At 39.5% G+C, this 17493-nt stretch overlaps 1 protein-coding gene and 1 non-coding gene across 3 annotated transcripts in view; both read left to right on the top strand.

Moving 5' to 3' along the window:
* The window catches only part of LOC124615467 (protein l(2)37Cc), a 30644-nt gene extending 21608 nt beyond the window's left edge, over positions 1 to 9036 (top strand). For both annotated transcript variants that reach the window (XM_047143377.1, XM_047143378.1), the window contains exons 5-7: positions 1187 to 1303; positions 3138 to 3233; positions 7980 to 9036. In XM_047143377.1, the coding sequence (XP_046999333.1) occupies positions 1187 to 1303; positions 3138 to 3233; positions 7980 to 8195 (429 nt within the window). In that variant the 3' untranslated portion in view covers positions 8196 to 9036. The remainder of the gene's footprint in view (positions 1 to 1186; positions 1304 to 3137; positions 3234 to 7979) is intronic.
* An 8091-nt stretch (positions 9037 to 17127) lies between these two features.
* On the top strand, positions 17128 to 17201 carry Trnas-cga. Its single transcript has one exon. It is a non-coding gene; the product is annotated as a tRNA-Ser (tRNA).
* The last annotated feature ends 292 nt before the right edge of the window (positions 17202 to 17493 follow it).

The raw sequence follows: 17493 nt of genomic DNA on the forward strand, positions 1-17493 counted from the left end.
GCAGTGAGTAGAGTGAAAGAAATAGTAAAATTTCAATCTTATTGATTGAAGGATTATGCCCATTGAATGGAAAAAAAAGCCAAAGGCATGTACGGTGGAAATTATTAAGGTGGACTCTGTCTGCTCACACTTCAATGTCTTCCAGTACCTCCATGACCAAACCATGCTATGTGCAAATCTGTGTAGTTTGTTAACCCTTTAACTGCTCTAAACGTGTTAACGTGTGCGCCGTTTTACCTGTCCCTGTGTGCTTTGAACATGAGTACGCGTAGACATGTTCAGAGTACCAGGTAGAAGGACTGGTGATGCACCTAAACACATTCAGAGCACACAGGGACAGGCACAAAGGCACACACGTTAACATGTCCAGAGCAGTTAAAGGATTAACAAGCCAGTAACATGTCAATACCCATGTCAGTCATTTGACCCTTACATGATTTACTCCATTGCCAGTATCAAGTGGACACTCAGTAAACAGAACTAATACATTATGAGACAGAAATGCTCACCAGTGCTTAACCTCCTGAAGTACTGGCCAGCAATCTTCTCTTTTATTAATACTCCTTTGTTGATCTGTTAGTTTTTCCTGTTCTGTCTAGAAGCAGTGCATCCCAAAGTACTTGCATCTTTATTAAATTTAAGACCATATATGCACATTATTTTCTTTCTCTGTAACCATTGTCATTTTTTTTATGTAATCGGCTGTGTTAATTCCCGTGTAGTGATACGATGAAAGTGAGAGTGCGGAAACTAATGATGACAAGAGCTACCAAACTTCATAAAGCGTATGATATTCTAATTTATACCCACATAAAAAATAAAGATTCAGGGTTTTGCTCTTTGGCCTTTGATTGAAAATTAATATAAGGTAGTTATTTTGCTGTGCAGACCTGGGAGTAGTAGCAGGTAGTGAAGTTAGCTGTTACAAATAATTTTAATTTTTGTCTTGTATCTGTAGTTTGTCATTTTAATTTGTGGTAACTGTTGAACATGATGCATGATAAAGTTGAAATTTCAAATGTTCTTGTTGTGCAAACACTGTTATGAAGAGTAGATAAAGTGATTTGACACGACTGAGAATATTTCCTTTCGTTCCTCACTTTGCCCTCACATCTCCTCTCCCATATTTAGGTTTTCAAAATTTTTTGGCTCATGATGATGTAAATACCTATGTAACTACTTATAGGCTCAATTTGATGCTGGTGAACTCATCACTCAGAGAGAACTTGTGTCGCAAAAAGTGAGTGAAGATCTAATGGAACGTGCATCACAGTTTGGTGTTATATTGGATGACATCTCAATTGTGAGTAATATTTTGCTTATCTTTGTAATTAATGTTTATAACAAATGCCAATTAAAAATTTGTATATGCAGGTTCATGTTCCGGTCAAGCAAACATTTTTATTAATTTTTTACTTCCTTAAAAGGTTTTAGACATGTGGTATCCATAGGTCCTATTTATATGCCACTGTTACATTTTACTTATTATAGTTTGTCAAATCCCTTATTCAGTTTTCACTACAATGTGTGTTGTTCGTGGATCAGCAAAGGGGACTTGCAGAGCAATCTATTTCTAGCCTCTTGTTGAAACTAAGTGCACATCCAATACTGAAGTGAAAAATTTGAATATTAGTAACACAGTCCTGACCGTGATCATTAGTAAAGTTGAGGTTTTCAAATCTTGAAAGGGTATGTGTAGCATGATTTGTGTTTGTCAAGGTGCATTTTATACTGTTTCATCTGCTATGCGTTTCATGTATATATAAAGCAGAATGTGTGTCCACGATGTCCTCGTAAACCACTGGATCAATTTCAACCAAATTTTACACAGAAACAGCAGGCCTCACGGGTATCGACACTGTGGGGTTTATAACCTCCAAGCTCCAGTAGGTGCGGAGATGCAGGCAAAAATGTGTTTCTCCCAGCCACTCGCATAAGGCTGCCTCGTACGACAGGCATGTTGTTCAGGAATGGTATCAGCCAGCCAAATGAACCTGGTCTGCAGGGTAGCCTATGTGTCAGGGTAAGACACTGTTTCCCAGGCCCCAACATGTAAGTTGCCCTGGATGACAGGCATGTTGTGTTGGAGTAATATCAGCCTGTGTTATCGACCTGCTTTGCATGGCAGTCTGTGTCATGGGCAAATAATGATTTCCAAGCCTCTGATGTGTAGCCTGCTCTGCTTGACAGGCATGCTGTGGGACTAATATCAACCTGGTTTATTGAACTGTATTGCAGGAGCCACACATGCTGAAGAGCATGGTGAGCAGGATGAGGTGGATAGAGCCTCGGATAGACAGAGCGAGAGGGAGAGAATAATGCAGGTGTAAGGTGTAGTGGTGGGTGGAAGAGTGGGAGGCAGAGACGGAAAGAGAGAGTGGTGGGGAGAGGGGGGGGGGGATAAGGTCAGATGATTGGGGAGGGGGAGGATATGGGCAGAGAGGGGGTGGAGGAAATGTACAAAAAGAGTGGGAGTAAAGGATGTGTTCAATATACATGTTGAATGCATATGCCGGTGAAGCTGCAGGGAAAAGGCTAGTTTGGATAATAAAACTATAACACTGTTCTCATTGTAGTTCTTAGTTGGCTGTTCGGTAATTTGTGGAGCAATGCCTTTGGACTTTATTTTCTGGATAGTTAATTGTATTTGATGCATAGGATACACATTCCTTGAGTCGGTGAAACATCTTAGATTTGAGTGTTAGTGTCAGTCAGCAATGTAAAATTTCAAATGCATACATGGAAATAGAATTATCATAATACTATTATAGTTAATATTTTGTTAGTGTAGTTTAAAATGGTGTTGATTTTACGTTATTCATGTCTCATTCATGCTTGATTGCTGAAAATGAAGTGCACAGTGCCAAGAAATAGTAATCAGTCGGTGCTACCTCATTCGTCATTCACATAGTTCATTTCTACTACTGTGTATTTACAGCCCGTATCACTCCCTACTGTTTCTTACATGAGTCCTGTCACTTAGTAACTCTTTTTGTATATTGCATTTCTTTCTCTTCCATAGAATTTAATTTCTATCAACTCTTAGAGAATGGATATCATTCAGCTGTTAAGTTACAGCTTTGTTTAATTTTATTTATATTTTTAATATTAAATTCAAAGAAAAATAATTTTTTCAGACTCATTTGACTTTTGGAAAAGAATTCACCCAGGCTGTAGAACTCAAACAGGTAGCACAACAAGAAGCAGAGAAGGCACGCTTCTTGGTAGAAAAGGTAAGCATCAAGTCAATTGTAGAATGTTTAGTGTCTATATGTTATAATGAAAATTGTATCTTTGTTATTTTTGGTTCATTACTCTTTTTATATTATGTTCCTGGTGGCAATGGGGAACTTAAAATCAAAAAGACAATAATGCATAATCTAAAAATGAAGTCCTTCCATTCAGGGCCATACTTTTTTCTTTCCTGATATCTTCAGATATTGATCTTTTGTAACTGTTACCTCTATGGATTCTTTCCTTGTTTAGTTCTCACTTTTTATTTGTGGAGTTCATTTTGATGACAATGAGTCAGTAAATATCCACCAAGATATTTTAGTTGAATGCACTGTTTTTTGCACGCTGATGCTGATAGTCTGCCATTGTTTCTTTGAGCCTTGCACCTCAATCCTTTTGTCGCTGATTAATAAAAAAAAGCCAACGCCATTCGTTATGCATACATGAGAACGTGACAACATATGCCAATTAAATTGAAAAAGTATTGTGTGTGCTTACAGAGAGAAAGTGTAGAGTGAACAGATTCATAGAGCTGTTTAAAAACTGGCAAACAGTGTTGGTCCAGGCTGTGATTGTAATAAACGAGTAACTGTTGACTAACGGAACGTTTGTGTGCATATTAGTTAGCTCTGCATATCGAATCACTTATGATGAGTTAATGTTTGAAAAGTCTGTGGACAATGGTTGCTTAAATTACTTAACAATTGTCCAAAAGACATTGCATTTGTATTTCAAGGAAGACAAAAATTTGTTACAAAAATAGTGACACAATTAAACTTGAATACACATCTTAGAGCCAGAGAAGGCTCATCAAAATGTTTGATGGTGTTCAATCTCAAGCCAAAATAAAATTTTTAAGAAATATCAACACAGCAGAAGCTATCTCCGTATTCAGAATGTTCTGGCTGATCAGTGTGCAACAGCTGTGAGTAATGAAAACTTCCGCCACTGCTGGATGCTGCAGTCATACTCCGTGATAACACTATAGCCCACACTCCAGGCATCATCAAAATGTGTGTACAACTGTGGGGGTGGGAAATCCTCCGCCATCCACCCTACTCACCAGACTCCAATCCGTGTGACATCGACCTTGTTCCACAACTGAAGAAACCATTGTATGGGAGGCACTTTGCGAACAGGAAAGATATCCACACAGTATGTCAGCGATAGGCGACACACATTGTTAGCAATGCCAGTATCATTCAGTGCTTTCACTGTAATTTGTATTTCTGCCTGGATCCATTGGGGGACTATTCTGGAGGGCAGTAGTTGATTTTGATTCATTTCTGTTCCATTTGTGCTTGTGCACAGTAAATTTATAAAGAGCTCCAATGCGTGTTTCCTCTGCTGCAGTTGTGATTTCCCTAAATCGCTCCAGGCAAATGCCGGGATGATTCCTTTCAAAGGGCACGGCCGACTTCCTTCCCCGTCCTTCCCTAATCCGATGGGACCGATGACCTCGCTGTTTGGTCTCCTTCCCCAAAACCAACCAACCAACCTGTGCTGCGGCCTTCTGTACTATAACCCTATGTTGTGTTGGCGTTCAGATACACACTGCATTACCAGTTCAACGCACGTCATGGAAGTCCCATGTCATCCCATTATTGTAAGATATACCATAGTTGCCATGACTCAAGGAATGATCCTTGTAGATTAAGCAAAACATCAAAAACTGAATGATAATCCTGCCTCACTGCCTGCTATTAGATAGCTTAAAATATCCTGTTATTTTGTATTCATTACTGCTGAGTTTTGCCTTTGTAACCATTCGGCGAATTGGTAGTAGCTGTGGACCATGTTGCAGCTAAAATACATCAAATCTTTTATGTAATTTGTTGTTGTTATTGCGGTGGTCTTAAGTCCTGAGACTGGTTTGATGCAGCTCTCCATGCTACTCTATCCCGTGCAAGATTCTTCATCTCCCAGTATGTACTGCAGCCTACTTCCTTCTGAATCTGCTTATTGTATTCATCTCTTGGTCTCTCTCTACGATTTTTACCCTCCACGCTGCCCTCCAATACTAAATTGGTGATCCCTTGATGCCCCAGAACATGTCCTACCATCCGATCCCTTCTTCTTGTCAAGTTGTGCCACAAACCCTCTTCTCCCCAATCCTCTTCAGTACCTCCTCATTAGTTACATGATCTATCCACCTAATCTTCAGCATTCTTCTGTAGCACCACATTTCGAAAGCTTACATTCTCTTCTTGTCCAAACTATTTATCGTCCATGTTTCACTTCCATACATGGCTACACTCCATACAAATACTTTCAGAAACGACTTCCTGACACTTAAATTTATACTCAATGTTAACAAATTTCTCTTCTTCAGAAACTCTTTCCTTGCTATTGCCAGTCTACATTTTATATCCTCTCTACTTCAACCATCATCAGGTATTTCGCTCCCCAAATAGCAAAACTCCTTTACTACTTTAAGTGTCTCATTTCCTAATCTAATTCCCTCAGCATCACCCGACTTAATTCGACTACATTCCATTATCCTCATTTTGCTTTTGTTGATGTTCATCTTATATCCTCCCTTCAAGACACTGTCCATTCCATTCAACTGCTCTTCCAAGTCCTTTGGTGTCTCTGACAGAATTACAATGTCATCGGCAAACCTCAAAGTTTTTATTTCTTCTCCATGGATTTTAATACCTACTCCAAATTTTTCTTTTGTTTCCTTTACTGCTTGCTCAATATACAGATTGAATAACATTGGGGATAGGCTACAACCCTGTCTCACTCCCTTCCCAACCACTCCTTCCCTTTCATGCCCCTCGACTCTTATAACTGTCATCTGGTTTCTGTACAAATTGTAAGTAGTCTTTCGCTCCCTGTATTTTACCCCTGCCACCTTCAGAATTTGAAAGAGAGTATTCCAGTCAACATTGTCGAAAGCTTTCTCCAAGTCTACAAATGTTAGAAACATAGGTTTGCCTTCTCTTAATCTAGCTTCTAAGATAAGTCGTAGGGTCAGTATTGCCTCATGTGTTCCCATATTTCTACGGAATCCAAACTGATCTTCCCCGAGGTCGGCTTCTACCAGTTTTTCCATTCGTCTGTAAAGAATTCGCGTTATTATTTTGTGGCCTGACTTACCGAACTGTGATAGTTCGGTAATTTTCACATCTGTCAACACCTACTTTCTTTGGGATTGGAATTATATTCTTCTTGAAGTCTGAGGGTATTTCGCCTGTCTCTTACATCTTGCTCACCAGATGGTAGAGTTTTGTCAGGACTGGCTCTCCCAAGGCTGTCAGTAGTTCTAATGGAATGTTGTCTACTCCCGGGGCTTTGTTTCGACTTAGGTCTTTCAGTGCTCTATCAAACTCTTCATGCAGTATCATATCTCCCATTTCATCTTGATCTACATCCTCTTCCCTTTCTATAACATTGCCCTCAAGTGCATTGCCCTTGTATAGTCCCTCTATATACTTCTTCCACCTTTCTGCTGTCCCTTCTTTGCTTAGAACTGGGTTTCCATCTGAGCTCTTGATATTCATACAAGTGGTTCTCTTTTCTCCAAAGGTCTCTGTAATTTTCCTGTAGGCAGTATCTATGTTACCCCTAGTAAGATAAGCCTCTACATCCTTACATTTGTCCTCTAGCCATCTCTGCTTAGCCATTTTGCACTTTCTGTCGATCTCATTTTTGAGACGTTTGTATTCCTTTCTGTCTGCTTCATTCACTGCATTTTTATATTTTCTCCTTTCATCAATTAAATTCAGTATTTCTTCTGTCACCCAAGGATTTCTACTAGCCGTCGTCTTTTTAGCTACTTGATCCCTCAAAGCTACTACCCATTCTTCTTCTACTGTATTTCTTTCCCCCATTCTTGTCAGTTGTTCCCTCATGCTCTCCCTGAAACTCTGTACAACCTCTGGTTTAGTCAGTTTATCCAGGTCCCATCTCCTTAAATTCCCACCTTTTTGCAGTTTCTTCAGTTTGAATCTACAGTTCATAACCAATAGATTGTGGGCAGAGTCCACATCTGCCCCTGGAAATGTCTTACAATTTAAAACCTGGTTCCTAAATCTCTGTCTTACCATTATATAATCTATCTGAAACCTGTCGGTATCTCGAAGCTTCTTCCATGTATACAACCTTCTTTTATGATTCTTGAACCAAGTGTTAGCTATGATTAAGTTGTGCTCTGTGCAAAATTCTACCAGGAGGCTTCCTCTTTCATTTCTTACCTCCAATCCATATTCACCTACTAAGTTTCCTTCTCTTCCTTTTCTACTATCAAATTCCAGTAACCCATGACTATCAAATTTTCGTCTCCCTTCACTATCTGAATAATTTCTTTTATCTCATCATATATTTCTTCAGTTTCTTTGTCATCTGCAGAGCTAGTTGGCATATAGACTTGTATTACTGTCGTACGCATGGGCTTCATGTCTATCTTGGCCACAACAATGCGTTCACTATGTTGTTTGTAGTAGCTTACCCGCACTCCTATTTTTTTATTCATTATTAAACCTACTCCTGCATTACGCCTATTTGATTTTGTATTTATAACCCTGTATCCACCTGACCAAAAGTCTTGTTCCTCCTGCCAACGAACTTTGCTAATTCCCACTATATCTAACTTTAACCTATCCATTTCCCTTTTTAAATTTTAAATAATAAGTTACTGCATACGGTCAAAGAACAGCAAACTTGGTTGCATAATGGAACAATGGAATTCACTTGTTACAGTATAAGCCATATTCATTGACAGTATTTTTATTTACTTGTAGGCTGAGCAGCAGAAGAAAGCAGCTGTTATATCTGCGGAGGGGGATGCACAAGCCGCTCTGTTGTTGGCCAAGTCATTTGGAGAAGCAGGAGAAGGTCTGGTAGAACTGCGACGGATTGAAGCAGCAGAAGATATTGCATATCAGTTGTCAAGATCTCGCCAAGTAGCATACTTGCCACCTGGGCAGAATGTGCTGCTGAACTTGCCAACACAATAGAAAAATGTGCCTGCTGCTTCCATACAGCCTCACTATTGAGTCCCTTGTGACATCCATGGATCTGCAAAGGAAATGAGTCATTGGCAGAATTGTTAATGTTTCCATTGTGGTTCATCCTGTTCGCATTTACAGAAATGGATTTGTGTGGTTCACTGGTAGTGTTAACATTTAGTACTACATTCAGTGTGACAGAAAGATATTTGTGTTACTGTGAAAGCAGGAATTTGTAATGTGTAAGCATTTGCTGTGTATTTTGTAGTGAAGACTGATGATATGTCAGTGAGGAGTGGTTACCAAATTTTTTTTAGCTTCTGGACAAGTTTGAAGCAAAGTTTTTAGAGGCAGTTATATATTTGCTAGTGGATCATAAATGCCCATTTGTGGTGCTGTTAATTGTATTGATACTTTCCTAATTTCTGTTTCAAATTAGAATCATTTCCTTTCACTTCCCTAAAGCCTTTTATGTACTCTCATGTAGAAGTTATCTATCAAATAGATATGGTTATTTTTGAGCAAAGCAAATTTAAATTGTGTGTTTCATGTGTTGCACAACAGTATTTTAAATACTAAATATATTTTTCAATATTGTACTCTGTTGTGCAAAGCAATCAGTGAAATGAAATGTCTGGATAGATAGGTGAAAATTTCATATTCATCTGATAATTGTCCTATACAGTTTTTATACCTCCTCATTATGCTGTTCAAATAGGCAGCCTATCTTGTTGCAGTCTGTGTATGGGTGGAATTTGAGAGCATTCTTAACATTTTAGGATGCCTTTCCCAATGTAAAATGTGTTGTTATGAAGAGGGGGGAGGGAGCGATAAAGCTTACAGAAGCAATTTTTCCCTCTTTTTTTTTCTCTAGTGTGTAGAAATATTTTTTTTATGTTTGACTTATTGATACCCCTAGCTTTCTGCTATTTAAAGGAATTATATGTTTAGTGACCATTCAGTTGCATACAAAACATTATATGTGGAATATTTGCAACTATAATCCATTTAGAGTTGCTTGAAATCAATTTTACACATAAAGGCAACAGTTGTGTATTCCAGGTATGAACTGTCTGTTGCAGTGGATTTCAAAACCTTTTCCCTGTTGAAAGTTTATTAATAACTAAAGGAAGTAACAACGGGGCTCTTTTCTGTGTTTAATACTACTAAAGAATTTTTCTGCTGTCAAGGTGATCATAAGTTTGTAGCCTGTCATATAGCAACAAGGAACATAATATTTCATACCAGGAAAGGAATGGTGGTGATTGTAAATGCAGCAGTTGTCAGTTAGTGTGTACTCCTTATAAGGCAGAGGTATCTTTGTTGACACAATGAAAGGATGCTGCAGCATCTGAGTTTGTCATTGGTCTGAAAATCCTATGGCCTGTAGTGTTACAGGTTACATATTAAGGCGATGGAAGCTTGATCGTATGGTGAACGAAGTCAGCATCCCAAGTTGTATGCAGTTGGACCAAACTTAATGAAATATACAAAATTTAATGACAGTGCTCATTGGAGGAGTGACCTTGACAGTGATACAGTATCTAGTGGCTGGCAGGGTTGGTGTACTGGCATCAGCATGTATTAACTGCCACTATTGATGACTGAAACTTATGTAACAATTCTGTTCTGGTCAACTTCCACTCTGACTGTCCAAATGGAGTATTCACAAAACCACACTACTTCTTTTATCCACCCCCCCCACCCCCCCCCCCCACCCCTCTTTTTCATATCCTCCCCCTTTTCCTCAAACAGCAGAAATATGAAGACTTCAGGCAATTTGCATATCTCCTTCTGTAGTTGCCACTTTTCACAGTCCAATAATGTTTCTGTACAGTATTGACCACAGTGACTTGTCGCATACATTTCCAGTTAGAATGTATGCCTGTACACCAGTATGAACTTTGCTAATTTGGTAATTTCATCTTCATTAACACCGCATCAAATAATTATGTTTTTGTACTGTATGGGCCAGGTGATTATCTCTTCTGCTCAGCATTAATCACCACCACATCCTGACCTCAGACAAATCTTCTCTGCTTTGAGCACTTCCTAGTGAAAAGTACTCAAATGGTAAATAGCGCCAGTGAAATCAAATGATAAATATTATATTTTAAACACATTTATTTTTGGCTTTCACAGTAATCATTTATTTACACTTAAGTCGTGTAAAGGATCTTATGTTGCTCACACACAAGTAATAGAGATTTGACCAGTTTTATAATATTAAAGAGAACATGGACATCAATATTTCTCTTGTGGGGCTGTGTAAAGTTCCCCACATAGCTTTGCTCAGTACTGATAGACTAATGCATATCTTTATAGACTGATATGTCCAATGTAGGCTATGATCTTACACAACAGTTCATTACTGTATTTACCCAATTATAAGACAAAGTTTTTCCCAATTTCTGAAAAATACATTTGCAGATTAAACTATTACTGCTGATATCAGCATTTTTATATCATGTAATAGATTGATACAGCGGGTCATTGTACATTTACAGATGAAGCTAAGTCACATGTAGATTTCGTTTGAAGGATGGGAGGGGGAACAATGGCACCAGCTTTGCAGAGCAGTTGGTCGCATGTGGGGAGGGGCACAAGCAGTCTGTTTTCTCAGGCTGCCAACCAGTGATATGTATACCACGTACTTTGGCTTTTTATGAACATCTACCGCATTAAATTTCAGTTTGCTTCAGTCCATTTGTAATCGGAATTAAATCACCTTCAAAATTGGACAAATAACTCATTAATAATATTGGACAATGTAGTAATATAAATTTCGACAGGACAGGTAAAAATCCATATACGGCCATTGCCATACTTAAGTGTTTTGTGCAGCAATGTTGTCAATGCTTGCTGGGAGGTATGATGGGAAGTGTCGGCCACTGGTTTTACGCAGCCAATGAGAGAGTAGTGGGCTGACAATATGTTTGGATGCAAGAGGTGAAGGAACACTGCCACATTTTCTCATCAGTGTAGAAGAAAACTCCACTGTGTATTCTGAGGGGAACAGCTGTGTTCTCACATCTCACCAAAACCACTACCAATTCAGAAGAAATAGCCAAATTTATGTGACAAACACATTCCCATTTCAGTTGCAGCAGTTTCAGCTTTGCTTTTAGCTCCCATCGTAACTACCTCTTTGGAAATCGCAATATATTTGGAAGAAATGGCCAAATATTTGTGTCAACAAAACAGGAAGTAATTCTCCTTGTGTTATCAAAATGTAGATGGTCAATGTATGACATAAGTTTAGAACAGATATAATGTTAACTTTTCCAGACAGATACTTATTATCAATGAAACTTTTTGTAATTTTGATTAGCCAGAATGTTAAAAATAAAATTGTCATGGAGCCTTGTAAAAAGGGGGGGGGGGGGGCAGTTGCTATTGGGTGGTCATCTTATACTCAGGTAAATACTTTATGCATTTTGGTGAACAGCAATCTTCAAACTCTGACACAGTGTGTCAGGAAGAAGCAAGGGGAACAGCATGTCTCAGTTCCTGAAATAGATAAGCTGGAGATGGATAAAGATTACAGTGTGATACAATCTGTTGGCTTTGGTCAACGATGTGATCAAAATGATGACTATTCGTCACCCATGTAACCAATAAGGGAGTTCAACAAACTGTCCAGTGTATTATGAACTTCTAAGTATTGCACCCCTTCTGCAGGCTTGGACAGTGATGATGTTAATTGCAATTAAGAATGTAAACAATACCAATTGTTTTATTTTGTAATATAAGCTGCAGTGCAGTCTGAACTTTGTATAGCTCCAGTTTGCAATGTGATACACTGGTTACCACTAGAGAAGCACTGTATAACCGCAAGTAGCATGTCATCGTCAGCAGCTGCAACTCGATTCCAAGTGAGCACAGCTTCTTCCTGCTTAGAGTGAGCATTTCCACTCGACTTATGGATGTGTTTCCATTGGCTGAACCGGCCAGTCCATGCATAAAACATGCATCCACACTAAATGGTTGGAGGAGGACAGGGTTGTAATGAGTGGAGCTTTCTTGCTTGTCACTTGGCCTCTTGATGTCTATGACATTCTTCCTGAAACAAGTTGACAGTGGTGGATGTAGTGTTCCTCCACAGTTTTGCAGTCCACGACCTGTTTATAAAAGTCGTCCTCATAATGTGTTTAGCTTGTCCTTAAAGCACTTAAGTGGGGCTCAAAGAGGCTTCCTGCCAGAGCAGAAGTCAACATATAAGATTTGGCAGGGAAGCCTTGTATCACTCATGTAATGAAAATAGCTTAACCATTTCAGTTGATGAGCGATGATGGTTGTGTCTGCTGTTTAGACCCGGTTTCTCGAGAGCCTTAGTGTTGGTCACATGTCCTCCCGCTTAATGTTCAAGAAGTATCTCATTTTTTGTTGGTGGAAGTGCTCAAGTTTTTGAAGACTGCGTGACAATTCCATCACTTTAACTGATGGAAAACTCTTGGAGCATTGGAAGGAACATTTCTCTTTGCATCTAAATAATGTCACCAGTATTGCTGAGGACTTTTTCTCATGTCCCTCAGCAACGCCAACAACAATGGATGCACATCCACCCGCATGCAGAGACTTCATCAACCCAATCAGTATTTAAGGCCAAGAAAGCCTCCTGGCCCTGATAACATTCCTCTGGTTTTAGTACAAGATTAAGGTATACCCTTGAAGAGTAGACTTTTTATGCTGATGCTCTGAAATCTGAGAAACTTGAGAAGTACCTGATGACATGAAGAAAGTCGACCATAGTGAATGTGAGAACTACTGTGGCATATTGCTGTCATCAGTTGCAGGTAAAATTCTCACAAGAATTCTATTAAATATGTTCTAAATTATTTCAGAGAGGATTTTACTTGAATCTCAATGTGATTTATAGTCCTCCAGAAGCACAGCAGACATTATATGTGTTAGTCAACTCCAGAAAAAATGCGAGCAACAGAAGCCTCCATCCAATAAAACCCCCATTTTTACGTTCCCACAGTTTGTTTTCCTGCTTTTTACGTTCAGTTTTGTTGGTACCAACAGAAGTCTTATTCTTTCAACACAATGCTTTCCCATCATTAAGACTTTCATATTACATTTCCCGCATTTGAAGTTTTCTTTGATGTTATCACAACCTTTAACACTGGTTCTCGTACAGATTCCTCCAAAAAGTGCATTGTATTCCTGCTCAAAGTCATCCTTATGGAAAAAGCAGAAAATGCACATTATATGCAAAATTTTTGATCAAGTATTGTAGCGTTAGTGCGGTAAGCAATATTTGCATTTGTCCGTGTGTAGGGTCATGGCTACTTGCATTATAGTTCAGTGTTTGGAAGAGTGGGAAAATATGCTGAATCACTGCCTTAATGATGATCATTATCTGACAGTAATAACGTTGGTAGTAACCTTCCTTCTGACCACTACATTGTATTACAACAGCTTTAATTTCACAGTCATTTACACAAATAAATTTGGCATTTGAAGATGGTCATTTCTATAATGGGCTTTCATGAATCATCTTTACTTCCGCATGAAATACGCTAAACCATACTAGGTGCACAGTCTTAAGTTAGTACAACCTGATCTTAGATATAAACAGTCCTCGAGATGCTCCATAACATGATGACCATCCTCTTTCTCACCCAGGATGTCCCTGAACCAACCAAATACACACACACACACACACACACACACACACACACACACACACACACACACACACACACACACACAGAGAGAGAGAGAGAGAGAGAGAGAGAGAGAGAGAGAGAGAGAGAGAGAGAGTGAGAGTGAGTCTGGACTCGGCAGCCAGAGACTGCAGGTCATTGTGTGGGTGTTCTATCTCCAGCGAAGGCCTTGTTGGCCAAATGCTCGTTTCTGATAGTCTTTTTGTTAAACCTATCTGCGACTCGGCCTCTCCACTATATGGTGAGTAGCAACTGTCCTTTTCGTAATACAGCTAATTACTGTTAGAAAGAAACAAAAACAATTAAGATGTTTTAAACAGGCAAAATTAATTTTATATATGAACAATATAAAGGGAATGCTAGTAAGAGAAATTTATTCCTTTTCAGCTGTGTTTCCTATGCTTTCTTGCATTTTATATATTTTTGGGTCATTCTGCTGAAAAGCGTAAAAAGGAGGTTTTACTGTATTTAGTTTTATATGACAAGGAAAAAGCCTATGATTCAGTACCTAGATGTGCACGATTCATTTTTATCAATCCAGTCTTGCCTTTTTTCTTCACAAAACCAATTGTTTCTTCAACTGACTCAGTAATGACCACCTGAAATGTGGCACACTCTTTATTTGCCCATTAGTGGTGACTGAATGACTAGCCAGCTTATTTGAGATTTTGTTTCTGTAATCTGCAGCAGTGGATTTAATTGGAAGCTTACAAGTGTTGAATTTCTGTCTGGGAAAGCTAGTGGATGGATTTTTCTGGTTTGCGACAGATTTAGATCCTCAGCTGGTAGAAAAGGAGCTTGTGAGTCCAAGTTTCCTCATCACATTTCTCCATAGTTGATGATGTGTACCAACTGAGAGTTGAAATCACCAAGTGATAAGAGCTTGTCTCAAGGCAGTACTTTGGTGATAGTTGTGCTCAGTGGGCTTTGATGTCTACATCAGCATCTCAGGTGGGGGCATATACAGAAATGAGTCACAAATTTACCACCAGACTGTGGGATCTGAAGATGTGACTCTTTTGCTGGCAGCAGTTGGAGTTAGCTGATAATCATTCACCAATGTGGTCTTCACAGTGAATCCAACACCTTGAATCTGATGTTCTCCTTCTTATCCCTTCCAGAAAACCATACAATCAGAACTGAACTCTGTATTGCTCAACAGCTTGAAAAGCGAGCCACATCTTAACTCCAATGTGTAGGTCACACCCAACTGTGTGCAACTGACATGGCATACCTGTGACACAGGTATGTGCCAGGGAACGGAAGGCCTGTCACCGTTGCCACTGAAACAGACTGCAATTCATGATACAAGTTTGCAGAATCATCAAATAACGTTGCAGCACATTTGGAATTTTCCACGGGCACACTAATGATGATGTGGATATTTTGGGAATGCAGAAAGTTTCGTCTCGATGGGTCCTGAAAGAACTTGAATGCAGATTGGAGACGGGAGCGTGTGCAGTGTTGTGAAGAAATCGTCTGCTATTTGAAGTGGATGAAGATGAATGTCTTGCATTGTATGTGAAGTGGTCAAGACATGGGTTCACCACCTTGATCCTGAGACAAAACAACAGTCAAAACAATGGAAACATCCATCATCTCTTAGCCCAAAAAAATTGCGGGTGCAAAAATCAGCAAGTAAGGTGATTGCTTCGGTCTTCTGGAATGCAGAAGGGGCAATTGTGGTGGATTACTTGGAAAAGGGCGTAACTATCAATGCATCATACTAATGCACCCTCCTGCACCATTTGAGAGAAGAGAGAGAGAGAGAGAAAAGTCGTGGAAAATTGGTGCACAGAGTTCTTTTGCATCAGGACAATGCACCGGTGCACAAAGCCCTCACAACACTGGAAACTCTGCGTGACTGCAGGTTTAAATTGTTATGTCATCTGCCATATTCTCCAGATTTGGCTCCATCAGACATTTTTCTTTTCCCAAATCTAAAAAAAGACCTCAAAGGACGACGATTTGACAATGACGATGCAGTGATTGATGCTGTGAACGCTTGGTTGGACTCGAAATCAAAGACCTTTTATTTCAATGGTTTGCAGAAGTTATCTGAGCATGCTTCACCAGTATTATATTGAAAAATAAATTGGTATTATGAAATTTCTGTCATTCTTTATTCATTAGGCTAGAAACTTTTCGACCCCCTCTCGTAAGCGTATTTTAATTATAGTCTTATTTTGTTCTAGTCTGTAGTATAGCTCGTGCCATGACTACTTAAATATTCCTCATTTTTGGTATTAAGAGCAGCATTGTTCATGCCTTAGAAAACGGAGTAAAGTCTAACATTTGTGGTTTGTTTGTGTTTAATAAAAGGGTGAAAGCAGTGGAGGCAGTTCGATACACCTGTACCCTGTAAAGAGCGAGCACTATTGCGGATGTCAGATTCTATTGTTTCAAGTTGGATCATTTAGAGAGAAATTAATCACCACATTCAGGAAGACAAACAGGTGTTGATGAAGGACATTTCTGCAATTTACAGCTATGGTCATGCACAGTGAATCAAATAACTGGCTAGTGTGACAACCAATTAACCTTCATGCGACACTTGCCTTCAATATATCTAAAAACAAAGATGATGTGACTTACCAAACGAAAGCGCTGGCAGGTTGATAGACACACAAACATACACACAAAATTCAAGCTTTCGCAACCAACAGTTGCTACGAAAGGATGTGGGTTTTAAGGGAGAGGGTAAGGAGTCATTCCAATCCCGGGAGCAGAAAGACTTACCTTAGGGAGAAAAAAGGACAGGTATACACTCGCACACACACCCATATCCAACCGCACATACACAGACACAAGCAGACATTTGTAAAGGCAAAGAGTTTCGGCAGAGATGTCAGTCGAGGCAGAAGTACAGAGGCAAAGATGTTGTTGACAGGTGAGGTATGAGCGGCGGCAACTTGAAATTAGCGGAGGTTGAGGCCTGGCGGATAACGAGAAGAGAGGATATACTGAAGGGCAAGTTCCCATCTCCGGAGTTCTGACAGGTTGGTGTTAGTGGAAGTATCCAGATAACCCGGACGGTGTAACACAGTTTTAATCTGCCAGGAAGTTTCATGTCAGCGCACACCCTGCTGCAGAGTGAAAATCTCATTCTGGAAATGTCCCCCAGGCTGTGGCTAAGCCATGTCTCCCCAATATCCTTTCTTTCAGGAGTTCTAGTTCTGCAAGGTTCGCAGGAGAGCTTCTGTAAAGTTTGGAAGGTAGGAGACGAGATACTGGTAGAAGTAAAGCTGTGAGGGCCGGGCGTGAGTCGTGCTTCGGTAGCTCAGATGGTAGAGCACTTGCCCGCGAAAGGCAAAGGTCCCGAGTTCGAGTCTCGGTCGGTGCACACAGTTTTAATCTGCCAGGAAGTTTCAAGACTTTATTTGCTTGTGGTTGATTTCCCCAGAATATGATGCCATATGTCATAAGTGAATGGAAATTACCAACATATGCCATTTTGATTGTTTCCATGTCACAAACAGATGCAATTTAGCGAATGGCAAGTGCTGCTGAATTCAGTCATTTACATAGGTCAGTGATGTGGACGGACCAGTTTAGTTTGTTATCAATGTGTAAACCCAGAAATTTGGAAGATACAACTTTCGATATTTCTTTGTATCCACATTTTATTTCATCAT

This window comes from Schistocerca americana, chromosome 5 (assembly GCF_021461395.2).
Source record: "Schistocerca americana isolate TAMUIC-IGC-003095 chromosome 5, iqSchAmer2.1, whole genome shotgun sequence".
In the NCBI taxonomy this organism is placed as follows: domain Eukaryota; kingdom Metazoa; phylum Arthropoda; class Insecta; order Orthoptera; family Acrididae; genus Schistocerca; species Schistocerca americana.